Genomic DNA, 14,536 nt, shown 5'->3' with positions numbered 1-14,536 from the left:
TAGCTAACGAGGTGATAGTATCTTACATGTGTGTACATAACAGCATATTCTTCAAAGTTGGAATATGAAGTAAAATTTAGTGATAATTATGAAAATATTATTTTGTTGAAATTGAATATACTGGTTTTGAGTTGTCCTTATACAGTGAATTCATCAAAATGTGTACAAGTTTAATTAAAATTAAAACTGTACGTGAACTTTTTCTGAAACTGTTTTCTTAGTCCCTGAAGGAGAGCCTATTAGTCCAAGTATTACAATGGGCTCTGTCTGTGCGTCTGTCTGTCATTTCTCAGACATGCAATATCTGATTTCTTTCAAACCTGGCACAAAATCGTGCATGTGATTTCAGAATATGGGAAACATTACAACCACTCTCACATCAAAGGATACCTTGGATGCACATACATTTCTTGTTGTAAACACAAGTAAAAACAAACGATATTTTGACTTTCAACTTCTGACTATAGAGGGCAGCCAACCAACCCTATGATGCTGTAAAACTCTAATCGTGCACAGTGTTATACAATATTAGTTATGGTCTAATGTTTAATGTTCTCAGTACATATTAAGGTTTTTAAAACTAAATTTCATGTTTTTATCTATTTATAGGTTTTGGAGTTGTCTTCCACTGGCAACTAGATTTGAAAATCTTGTAAGTTGTTGATCACAATAACATCCAAACATGCCTGTTGCATCTGAAGACTCTGGCCAAGGTAAGTTCAGAGGTCATGTGCCATTATTTGAATATTAACACTTGTACTGACATTGATATGTTTGTACTGGTTGTGTATTACCTGTAACTATATTTATTGGTGGTACTGTACACTAGCTTGATGTCTGTGTGTAAACAGTAGATATAAATGGTCTGAATGGTCAGCCATTTCATCAACAAACTATAAAGTTGTTAGTTAAGAGACTTGGTGCTCTGGCTTGACATACTGACTCTGTCAAACAACAAATAGCCAAGATCTTGGACTGTGCAAGTAATAGCCTAGATACTTGGGTTCTGGTGCGACATACAATGTACTGACTCTGGCAATTGACTGTCAAGTCAAATAGCCAAGACACTGGACTTTATGCCAAAACATTACATAAAACGAGTAAATAATAATGAACAAAAATGACTGGAAAACCAGGTGAATTAGATTTGCTGATTATCTACATAGGTGGAAACATATACTGTTCACAAGTGTAAACTAAGGATATATATAAAAATACTCAACAGCAAACAATTCAAGTTAAGTGACCAATCTAATGTTTGCAGTACAATACAACTCAGATGTATGCTGTATATAAATATGTATGGTGAATTTTTTACACAATATTTTATTAAATTTTCTATGAAGTCGGAAAATAATTGAATGAATGTTTCACTTTTCAAATCTTTATCCAAGGACTATATAGTTGTTACATTGACATTTTTTCAGTCATATAGGTGATAGCGCCCTCAACCAAATAATGCAATAATACTTTTGTTTATTCAGGTCACTATGACAGTTGCACTTTAAATGTTTAATGAGAACAAGCAATTACTAAGATTGCTTGCTTACGGTTACATAATGATCTCAATGTTACCATGGTAATAAAACAATTGCTATCATTTTAATAGATAGTGTGCATGATATATTTGTGATCATGATGACATTTTTATTCATAATTTATGAAATATCGAGCTAGTAATTTTTGAAAAGTGAAATCTTGTAGAGTGAACAAAGAAATGAAAATTGATATTATGGAACGAGATATGATTCTTTGTTATTTTTCTATTCAACCATGGAAATAGAAATGTCAAAGGATGTATTGTTGTCTTTAGTAGAAAGATATGAAATGTTTTATGACAAAAAGTCATCAATATTTTCAAAGAAAACTATATTGAGACAGAATATGGTTGTACATAATTCAATTGTACATTATTTCATGATACATTGTGGATAAAATTTGCTATAAATTGAATGTTTTATAGGGTAATTTGATGAGCAATCGTATGCTATTTTTAAAACAATTTGGTGATGTGGATTTTTGAAATCATAAGCTACAGTAACAGATATGATGCATCAAATTCATAGTGTAATTATTGTCAGGGTGTGTGGGTGGGGGTGGGGGTTTGGAGATGTTTTAATTTTACTTGTCAAGAAACCAACGTTTTGTTGATGTGTTAGGCGAAGCTCCGAGGACTGTGAGAGAGTCTAGTCTGGTCCCTATAGTATACGGTATCATTTACAATACATACCTCCAGTGGTTTAGAGACCACATTGGCATCAATCCAGACTATGCATGAGTGAAAATATTAATAACCATGACACAGTAGTTTTGGTATAAATATAGATGGCTTGATTGTAACCAACTTGATAATTTTGAAATCGTGTTAAATAGGATCGGCAAACATTTTGGGGGAGGTGCTTGTATAATCAACATTCCAACAATATATATCACAACAAACATATATATGTACATTGTAATTCATAAGCACTGATAAAAAAACAAAGTATAATGCAAAGTATTTGTTTCAGTGGTACAGTTAATAAACTCAACACCCGTAGGTTTTGTAAACTGATATATGCAGTATGAATATTTTATCAATTAGCAATAGAATCGTTGTCATGGTTGTAGAATAAACAAACTCTGACACTGTTAGGTTTTGTAAACTGATACATGCATATCAATGTGAATAATTAAATTCCAACGGTATATATATAGTTGTAATTATTTATAAGTATTATAGCAGTGTTCCATTCAATTACACTGTAACATTGTCTCTTCAAGTCTTTTCGTAAGAGACACATGTCCAGCTCTGAATTTTTTTTGCATTATGAAATTATATTTGGGAACGTTAAGTTTAAGAAATGTTGGAAAATGTATTTGCCTTGATGACAACAATCTGACCATCAAAAAATTTAAAAATGAAGTAGATTATATTAATGATGACTTGTATGTCGTTATTGCTTTAATTTAAACCGAATGATAGCTTTGAAAGTAATAATAATTCTTGTATCGCAACCAAGGATTCTAATTTCTATGTTGTCTAGCGGTAAAGCCAGCAAATAGACAGTTTGACAAAGCCTGAACAGGCGATACAAATGTACGTTATTTGTAAGTATAGAACCCTTACTGTTTAAGTCGTGGTACAAAAACCAAGTATTACTATTTTGTATCGAACTGATGAATGTATGTAAGGATAACAACTTTGAAATATTACTAAATGGAGTTTTCAAATTCTTGTGAAAGAAAAAAGTAAATATCAAAGTTAGGAAATGTTTTTAACTCTGTCTAGTTTACTCTGTATAGTTTTATTGAAATAAGAATATTGCAGACATCCGTACATGTTAACTCTTAAGTACAATCGATGCAAGACAAATTAGCAAGATGTATTTTTGTCGTTTTATCGTTAACTGTGTTGAACCATTTTAATTACAAGATAATGAGACAATTAGATACTAGCTCAGATTACAAAGACCACATGTGCCAGTAAACAGCTGTGTGTTGTCAAAGATGTTATGTCAGTCCTCCAGTCATATATACTTACCAGGTCAAGGTCATTGATACACAGGAAGACTGCATAGAGGCTGTGTCACTATATGTGTAACACCCATTGTCAATCATCACTTTTTAGTGTGGCTCAAGAATGGGCAGTTGTTTGCATTGACTGCTATACATACTCACTTGATTGTCTATCATCAATTACTGGAAGTAGATCAGTTCAAAGTTGAAAGGTCAGGATTTTCATTCATCACTTGGGTTTAGTTTACAATATATGAGTATTTCCCCTCCAGTGACAAAGTTGTGATGCTTACTTTGAACCCCTGTTATCACTCTGTCCTCCCCACAAATAATGGTTGTTTCCTACTAAGAGCAAGGCTGCCATGATGAGTTGACATGACCCCCTAGGGAATAGTAGATTTTCACAGTATTTCTCAGCATATCAGTACACTCTGCTGTGTTTTAAAGTGCAGCTCCATATTGTGATATTTCTCATTCGGAGGACAAATCCAGTCAGAAAGTGAAAGCAAAAATCAGGTAAGACACTGATTTAGTTGAAGAATAGTAGGATTTTATTGCCATTAAAATTCATGTCTTATCCCGCAGATGTATACAAATGTATGAGTACATGTGCATCTCTCCAGTACAGCCGTGATAAAATTGAAATTTTTGCTGTAGGGTTCCTCGTCGTTAACTGTTTGACATTTCAAGAAGTGACATGGTTGTAAAGAACATAGATGTCTTAGTGTTTATTGTGTGCACCAAACACAAGTCTGAATTTTCTGCCGGTCTAACGGAACCCATTCATACGCAAATGTGTGAAGTGACATGAAAGCAACGATTACCATGGCGATATCAGTTTAGCGTAGTAAGTGTTCATTGAATGCTTTGCCTTGTTATATAATATACGTTTTCAATGCTGTAGGAAATTGTGACTTGAAATTCAACTCCCAAGTAGGGATATACTATAATGATCAGTGTATTTATTCTGGTGATGATAGAAATTGAAAAAAAATGCGTTGTGAAAATTGTGAAAGCTAAAATAAATCAAGCATTTATGAGTGAGTCTTGTTTTACTGGGTTATATTATTGCTATAAATGTGACATTTAGATGGTGTTGCTATTTTATACATGTCACTACCAATTCTGCGTCGCGTATGTAAACACTGATTCTACCACAAAAGATGCAATAATAACATTTGGTATTTTTACTGACGGTACACTTTTGTTGAATTTTGATGCATTGATACATAAATTTTTAATAAGATGTAGTAATGAAAAGAGTTAGTTTTAACTGTAATGTGTTTTTTGTGTCTGTGAATTTAATTGAGATATATTACAGACATCGGCAAAATTTTTCAGACTTTACTAATTTTAATCAGCTAGCCAACCAAATTTGAAAGTGTGACTGTATGGATGTGATTTTTTGGAAAAATTTATAAAATGATGTTTTTTGTTCGTATAATTTTTTGTCAATTTTAAGTTGAAAGGATTTCTGAATTTAGGAGTCTAAAAATTTGTAGATTTGAAATAAAAATTTATGGAAAAATTTTGATTTTTGAACGTCAAGAAATATTGAAAACTAGTCAGATTGACAAACTTGTAGCAAGTCATTCAGACAATCAACATATTTCAGATATGTATCAGAACGTAGCCTAACACAAATATTTTTGGATAGAAATTTGTTATCTTTACACAAGAATGGTATAAAATTTTGCCTGCAAAATTATTTTGTGATTTTAGTGTTGGTTTTATGTTTGAAGAATGACCAGACTGGGATTTGTTGGTTGACTGCTATATTTAACAACCAATTTGCCTTGTCACAGCGTCTGTGTCGACATGATGTATTTCTCATTTGATTCTGACTAGCAACTTTGCAAAATCAATTTGTGAGTATTCCATGACAGTCACAATATAACTTTACAACCATAGTGATTTAATCAATGCAGTGACAATTTACGTGTAGGACGTGGGCGGGAAACGCATGCACAGAAAATATTGCAGATACCCAAGAGGCCTTGAGTGTACAGATATGTACAAATGTATATGTATATGTACCGGTATATGCAAATAGACTGTATTTCAATATAACTTTATTGATTTTAAATTTGTCAAAATATGAGGACATGCATTTCCATCTCTCAAAATTTTCCCACAAAAAATTTAAAGAACAAATTTCACTTTTTCAGTAACTTCTTGGCATATTTTAACATATTTTTAGGTTGGAATAAAAGAAATTTTGATATTAAAAAGGACAATGAGAGTGTTTTCCTGCTGAAAGTTTGAGATGAGTTTTTGTGAATTTTTTTTTATACATTTCAACTTTGTTCAAGATTAGAATACTAGAAATAATCATTGGTTATTAATCAGTTTTGAAATTGAGAGGGATTATATTTACAAAACATTCATCAGTAAGAGTCAATATTTTTTCTGTCGTACCTTATCAAAGAAAAGTTGACAGGTCCAAAGGTGCAGCAGTATGAAAATGCTGTAATTTTCCCACCAAAAGTGTGAGAACAAATTCAATTTTTTTTGTCACTTTTTATGAACATTTGATCTTAATTTTAGAATGTACCGGTAGTCATAGAAATTATCAGTCATTAAGTATTGATGTCAAAATTTTGAGAGAAAAAATAGACAAAATTTCATAAAAACCATTAAAAATCAGAGCCCAAAGGCTTGTCTTTCAGTCATATTTCTTACTGAAGTCTTGACAGGTTGTGAACAGTGCTATAAGCAAAATATTAACATATTGCCAAATTCATGGTTTGGCAACTTCACAAATTTATGTTTAAATGAACATTTTTATAGAATTTAAAAAAATAAATATTTGATAAATGTTTGTTATTCCTATAATTACTACTTAACTAGGAAATGAAAATTGTTATCTGGTTGACTATGACAAGAAATTATGACAAATTCAACTTTCCCTCTCACAAAAGAGTACTCTAAATTCAAATTTGTCCCCCCCCTCCCCCCCAAAAAAAATACTCTAAATTCATATTCGTAGAGATACAAATTCAAGTAATAGTGTTTATTTTCAATTGTGATTTGGTTTGTCAATTTTGATGAGAGTGGCATTTAAGGGGAATGACTTCCCTCAAATCCCTTGTATTCTGAATTCTCAAATCTCTCTCAATCCAATAATGTGTTTCTTATCATTAATAAAATGTCCTAAGCCAGCTAGTGTACATTGTCTTTTTCCAAGTAATCCAGTGGTTTAAACAACTTATGTCGTACTATCTTTCTAATATTCAAATTTGTGAAATTTTATGATTCATGTATATGCAGTTACATGTACATTGAATAATTGAAAAATAGCAGATTAATAGAGGTATTTGTTCTATATGGGTTACATGTGCAGAGTATAATTTTTGCAGGTGATTTGTGTATGTATGTATGTATGTATGTATGTATGTATGTATGTATGTATGTATGTATGTATGTATGTATGTATGTATGTATGTATGTATGTATGTATGTATGTATGTATGTATGTATGTATGTATGTATGTATGTATGTATGTATGTATGTATGTATGTATGTATGTATGTATGTATGTATGTATGTATGTATGTATGTATGTATGTATGTATGTATGTATGTATGTATGTATGTATGTACAAATGTATGTACAAATGTATGTACAAATGTATGTATGTATGTATGTATGTATGTACAAATGTATGTACAAATGTATGTATGTAAGTACAGTATGTATGTACATGTATGTATGTGTGTACGTACGTACGTACGTGCGTGTGTGCATGCGTGCGTGCGTGCTTGCATGCATGCATGCATGCATGCATGCATGCATGTATGTATGTATGTATGTATGTATGTATGTATGTATGTATGTATGTATGTACAAATGTATGTACAAATGTATGTATGTATGTATGTATGTACAAATGTATGTACAAATGTATGTATGTAAGTACAGTATGTATGTACATGTATGTATGTGTGTACGTACGTACGTACGTACGTACGTGCGTGCGTGCGTGCGTGCGTGCTTGCATGCATGCATGCATGCATGCATGCATGCATGCATGTATGTATGTATGTATGTATGTATGTATGTATGTATGTATGTATGTATATATGTATGTACATGTGTGTATGTATGTATGTATGTATGTATGTATGTATGTATGTATGTATGTATGTATGTATGTATATATGTATGTATGTATGTATGTATGTATGTATGTATGTATGTATATATGTATACATGCATGATGTATGTGTAAACTTGTGTATGCATACGTTGTATGAATATATCCGTGCATATATATGCATTCGTAAACCTTACAATCTCTGTATTGGCTGCCATAATGTTAATAGGATCACACCTACTTCATTTGTACACATAGGTATGTTTCTCATGTCTGGCAATGTCGTCATCTGTTATGTTATTTGAATATTCAAAGGAAGCATCTTTATCAGTACTTGTTTTTGTTCAATTTTCATAGAAAAAGACAATGACATTTTACTTTATGTGAAAGGAAATGAATATCTTCCTATGTTACTTATTATAAATTATTTATTATGTTGATGTATTATTAATACATTCGTGGGTGTATCTCGGTTTGAGGACATTGTTACATTATTCCCCAATATTTTTCTTTGTTTAACTAAGGACCATATTGGCAAATACAAATGACCTAAGGGGCCTTGTCACTATGAGTTACTAGACTACATTTGTAGTAAGTGACAAACTGAAATGAACTTAACTGAAAAATGCTAGGGAAGAATGAAATTAATTACACAAATGTACATTTTATGAAAACTCAGGCAAAATACTAGTAATGGTGATTTGAAACATGTGACTTCTATTTCAAGCACCAGTGACGTAGATACAGGTTGTCATGACATAGAATAACCAGGGTATTTAACCCATATTTTTGGTTTAAAGATGATAACTTTGTGCACGGTACAAATAGCGTTGTTAGATACGATTCTATATCTGGAGTATGTAGTGTATATGAAATAGCCAGGCTTATAATGATCTGTGATCTGAAAGCAATTTGTTTCATTGATAAATCATTCTATATAGGGAGTGATTGAATGAATGAATCGGTGAGTGAACCATACAGAAATGGAGTTGTAAATATACCAAGCTTGCTTAGAATGATAAATCTGTCTGTGTGATAGGGCTTATCTCTAAACCATTTAGTTCCGTTATGTTAGCTGCAGTTCTTTAATATGAAGGCTAAATAGATACATGTGGTTTTGATAACCCAGCTTTTAACAGATCTTTTTTCCATGTTGGTGCTAAAACCTTCTGGCTTGGTTCATAACTTATTTGAATCTTATGTAAAATCAAGTGATTTTGATAGTGATACAAAGGTAAGTGTCTACATTTTTGGTGATTTGGTTCACATAGCCTAGAATCATGGCTAAATTTCTGAGTGCAATTGAAGTTAAATTATTTGCATTACTACTAATTAATACAAATTACAATACAGCCTACGCAGAGACATCAAAATTAATACAGCCTGCGTAGGGGTTGAAGACATTAATACGGCCTACGTAGGGGTTAAATTAGACATTCAATTGACTGCGTATGTTATGGTAGAAGTGAAATTGAAACCTGAAATAGACTGGACTAGACAGGATTTAGAACAGGAAATAAGACAAAGCTATATGTAGAGTCACAGGAAGGGATGTCAGAATGGAACATATAGACTGCGGCATTAAGTCATTTGGGGTTGTTATACTAATGTAGCCAGTATTGGAAACATCGGAAATGAGAATTTAATAGACAATAGTTTGGTCATGGATGCAATAATTCCTTCCATAGGTCTAGGCAAATATTTTACTCACTTTTAAGTTTACATATTGTCTGTTTCTATTACGACTAAAAGCATACAAATTGGTCTGTAGAGGATTGGTTGGGTAGCTTGCCTTCCTACATGTAATGGGTAGCCTGCCTACAGAACTGGATCTCTGCACTGTTAGTTTTAGCACTCACTGTCTGCTTGCTACACACCTAATGCTAGCAGCCATTCAAACTGATTAAAGTTAGCTACTGTGACCCCAAAAGTCATTATCGGAATACCCATATTTCACTTGTTATTACGTTAAATATAAATTATATGTAAATTATTATATTATGACATTTCATTCGTTGCATACTTTGGGTCAAGGCCTGAGTGTTCATTTACATAATGACTTCATTTGAATAATCAAACAGTCTGACATAGGTTCTGACTCAAATCCCCACTACACTGCAACTAGTTGCAAGCAGCTTATAGGAATATTTTCAAATCATATTATACACTTCTTATAGGATATCTAACAAGCTGATAGAAGACAGGAGTCATAGATCTAGTGTTATAGTCTTGTAGACATGCAGGCGAGCTGTAGCTTGAGCTAGAATTCAAATGAAGGATTGGGACAAACGAAATTGTTTGTATTCAAAATGGTCTCTATACTGACAAAACAATTTTGAAAACTCCAAATACTACTTGCATAATGGTGACTGTGCTCTCTTAAGAAAAGACAGTTGTTGTATTTTTGTCCGCCAATTGATAGACAGAAGGGTTTTCTTATGAGTTACCACACAGTTAAGGATAGGTGAATGCCAAATTTTCATGCATCAGAAGAATTGCGGCATTTCAAATTGGCTTTTCGGGCACACTACGCATGACAAAAATGTAAAATGGGAAAATTTGGCCATTCGTACTTCGTGAAATTCAACATCTGTTCATACAGGTTTTATCTTCACTTTTAAGATTGCATGATGTTCTATGATTGTTGTGTAGCATGTGTTTGATGTATATTGACACTTAGTTAGACTTCAAGAAGGGATTTTGGCCAGTTTGGCAACTGCTTTGACAAGACCAGTGTGCCGATTGACAGAAAACTTTCAAAGAGCATAGATTTAAGGAGTGTAATGTTCAAAGTACCGGTACCTAGTATGAACTTTGAAACTATGTAACTTTTACCCCTTACGTTACTAGAATTCCCGACCTTAGCAAAAGCACGGCTATTAATTACATTTATGATGAAGATTATGCAGACGATGAAAATGATGCTTTTACATATATTACTGCTATTCATGAAGAAACTAAAAATAGACAGAGAGGGGAAATTTTGCTCAGGGCTGACTTGTACAGTATTAAGGAGAGTGACATGTTTAGCTTTTAATAGACAGTGCCTGAAGGAAGGAGGTATTGTACAATAAATGTAACCATGTTACTTTACTGTTCATATTGTCCATATAGCCATTGATAAAACATGGTTATTTCCTTGAGGGACATCATTCAAACTTGGTTCAAAGGTGATAATGAAAATTGATAAAATGTAATTGTCGTTTATTTATAATTTCTTACTAGGTTCTTCAAAGGTCAAATTAGTGCCCATGTTCACATTTTTTGTGTGAAAATCTACAATTTTGATGATATCGAGGTCTCCTAAATGTCTCCCCCCCCCTCTCCCCAAGAAATAAGAAAACCTTTCCTCATGCAAGCACTATATTTAATCTATTACTGTCACCCTGGAAATTTTCGCTGAGGACTTATTTCTGCTGATTTCTCTAGAAACAAAAACCGCAAAAATAAGTAGTGACTAAAAGCCTTTGTGAACATAAACACAATGCACTAGTCTGTAATTAGTAAAAATTAGTCTTGGGGAACTAGCTGAAGACTGATATCATTAAATTTTCAAGTGCCGAAAATATCTAGGTTACAGTTACTCATGTACTGTTTAAAAAGTACATTGTTATGATAGTATTCTGTGATGGAACTTATATTGTTAAGGATTTTTTTTTCTAGGTTGAAAAAAAAAATCCAACTTCTGTTCCATGAGAAATAAAAGGATCTGTAGAGTTTACAGACAAAATAAGAACATTGTGAAAACATTTATACCTTGACCTAAATTGTTGAATGTAATTCACAGTTTTATAGTGGGAATTAAGTAAGTTTGAGAAGGATAAATTGATTCTTGTGAGTGAAGGATTTCGATAATACTGTATAAGATGTGAATGAACTGACTGATTTCAATGTATCTGTGTACTAGCTATCCACTGTCATGTTATGTACCTCATGCTGGGTTTGCCTGAAAAAATAATGAAACATAATTTGTAATCTTGCAGTACAGAAGAAGTAAGTGAAAGATTTAGGTAATATAGGATGAAATGATAATAAATGGACTGATTTACATATATCCGTGTACTAGCTTTATTTATTTCTGCTGTCGTGTTAGGTACATGTACCTCATGCTGAGGTATGCCTGAAAAATAATGGCACACTATCTTGCAGTATAGACGAAGCAAGTGAAGGATTTGGGGATAATGAGAATTGCATGTTATAATGTAGTGCTTAGATTGGCTAATTTATTTGTATCCATGTATAGTGTATGTTATACCAATCTGTATATACACTGGCATGTCTATTCCATTGTGCCGAGGCAATGAAAACCCATTTTGCAATACAGAAGAAGCAAGTGAACAATTTTGGTAATATATATGAAATTAGAATAAATTGACTAATTGTATATTGAATTGAATTGAATTGAAATTTATTTCATCAGAAAACAAAAACAAAACAAGAAATAAATAAATAAATAATACATTACACTTTCAAAAAAATTGGACAAATGGAAATATACATGTGTTATCTAATGGGGACCATGAAAATAGTTCAGCAGAACTAGTCGTGTCCATGGCCCGTACATTCAATTTTAGATTAATTCAAATTCATAAATGGACGCAACGAAGAAAATTAAGTCAAAAATAAATATATATATATATATACATACATACACGCATGCACACATGCACTCGCACACTCATACACATACACACATGTGCATGTACACACACACACACACACACACACACACACACATACATGTACACACAAACACACACACACACATACACACACACACATACACACACACACACACACACACATACACTCACTCATGTGTCTTTATCTCTCTGTGGTATTACACTGATTACGTGCGGAGGTCCACATTAAAAATAATGAAATTCTTGTAATATAGTAGTTTGTGTAGAAACTTCTACATTGATGCATCATAGTTCATACATATGTATAGTGTTTTATACAAGCAGGATAGAGACAGCATGCTGAGTTCTACATGTCACCTGAGGTGTCTGCCTTTTGTGGTACATGTACCTTGACACGTCAACTGAGGAGTGTTATGTTTTGTGGTACATGTACCCAACCTGTCAAGCTAGTCAATAGCTAATTAGGTGAATAGAAATATCTGCTTGTCTGTAGAAAGTACAAGCTTTTTATGCTTGTGAATTAGTTGTATAGAATTGTACTGCTCAGGGTCATCAAGATTGCGAGGATTCTTCAGAATCTTGCCTGAATATCAATTGTGGTTACATATAGCTGTTGACAATGTTTTTTGTCGTGTTGCTATTAAAGCTGGTAAAACTTATCTGAGTTTCTCACAAATTTATCCAAGGTTCTAGCCTGTCCACTGTGCTGAGATAAATCGTTCGCTTGTCAAATGAAAGGTAGGAGGTATGACCAGCTAAAGATGTATCTCAACAGTGCAGCGGAGTCATGCTACCAAGATTCGTCATCACAATATGACTGGATGACATGTAGCAGAAACAATAGTCTTGTCCCCATGTGGAATTGTGAATTGGTTCAAAATTGAATCAAAATCAGTTTTCCTGTCCCCATATGCATTAAAACTTATTTGTGTTGATTTTAGTTGAATCAGCTAAAACCTCTTCAAGGGAGTGACCTCAAACTGATTCAGTTTTGAAAGAACCAATGCAAAAGCCAACCTCTATAAATTCAAATGTATTGCTCAGTTTTCTAGTGGGGACAGAAACCGATTTCAAAACCGATTTAACAGAATTGATTTAGTTTGAATCAATTTGAGTATGGGCAAACCTAATGTCAAATGACCAGCTGGATGTGTGCACGCCCCACCCATTTGTATATATTGGTTTTCACTGTTTGATTATTATTATAGCTACTGGCATTTATACATTTATCACATGCAGTAAGAGTGACTGGGATTCAGTTTGTTTTAGCTTAATATTCTATTAACCCTCTTCAGGTCTAGTTCATGGCAGTCAGTCTGGCTGGATTAAGGTTAAAGACTAACATCAAAAGTGAATACTCATCATGGCATGAATTTTAATCTCGTCATCTTTAAGAGCCAGCCAGCATTTAGGGGATCACTTATTGGAAATACAAGCTGAACGCTTGACTTTTAAAATGTGTCATTAAATATTTATTATCGAATATATGGTATAGATAAAAAGAAAATAATTTGTAGTGGGTAAACAAGCTTGAGTTTCCGAAAAAAATTTATGAAAGTACACAGACGTTTCGGTCTCACACAAGAGACTTTGTTCAGGAATCTGAAAGTGAAAACATACAATGGAACAACGATGAAAAAATGTACACGCAAAACTACAACTGGAATGCAACAAAGTATAAACTGAGAAATTGGTAATTTAGAAAAAAGTAAATCATTTTTTGAAATCCACTGTTTAAGTTACTTGTACATGTTTGTTGTTCAATTAAAGTTGTACTCAAGAATTTCATCAATGTACTAGATTCACTTTCAGATCACTTGTTTCACTTTCTTTAGCTGTATAACTACTGCCTGTGACATGCTAGTGCTCACCGGCACTGGTTTGAAACAACCATACAGAAACCAATGAGAAACTGCACATTTTACACTCTAAGATAGCAAAATTGCAATTTTTTAATTTTGTATAAATGAAAAAAAAACAAAGATTTAAATGTACTGTAACTAGACAGAGACACACATCAATGTTTTGATGCCTGCATTTGATGTCTGCATGGTGGCACATTAGTTCATTTCATTAGAAAAAATGATATTGTACTCACTCATACACTTGTTATCGTATGGTGTAACGTGTGTGGTTTGTATTAAACAGAGCCAGTGAGGAGTAACAGTAGCATGAAATGGGCAATATATGCATTGAGAAAATATCAATGTGTTCCATTTTTATGACGTATAGTCAATGATCAGATAAAATTGACTACTCCCAGTGACAGAGCCAAGCTGATGAAGCCGAAGTCAACA

The 14,536-nt window shown here is 32.9% G+C and overlaps 1 protein-coding gene across 1 annotated transcript in view; it reads left to right on the top strand.

Moving 5' to 3' along the window:
* LOC144450460 (protein PALS2-like) overlaps nucleotides 1-14,536 on the top strand; it is a 49,256-nt gene that overhangs the window by 15,990 nt on the left and 18,730 nt on the right. The window contains exon 2 of the mRNA XM_078141070.1: nucleotides 610-713. Coding sequence (XP_077997196.1) covers nucleotides 683-713 — 31 coding nt within the window. The 5' untranslated portion in view covers nucleotides 610-682. The remainder of the gene's footprint in view (nucleotides 1-609; nucleotides 714-14,536) is intronic.

Source organism: Glandiceps talaboti, chromosome 20, assembly GCF_964340395.1.
Source record: "Glandiceps talaboti chromosome 20, keGlaTala1.1, whole genome shotgun sequence".
NCBI classification, from domain to species: Eukaryota; Metazoa; Hemichordata; class Enteropneusta; family Spengelidae; genus Glandiceps; species Glandiceps talaboti.
The sequence above is the reverse complement of the archived record's forward strand: the minus strand, read 5'-3'. Positions and strand labels throughout refer to the sequence as shown.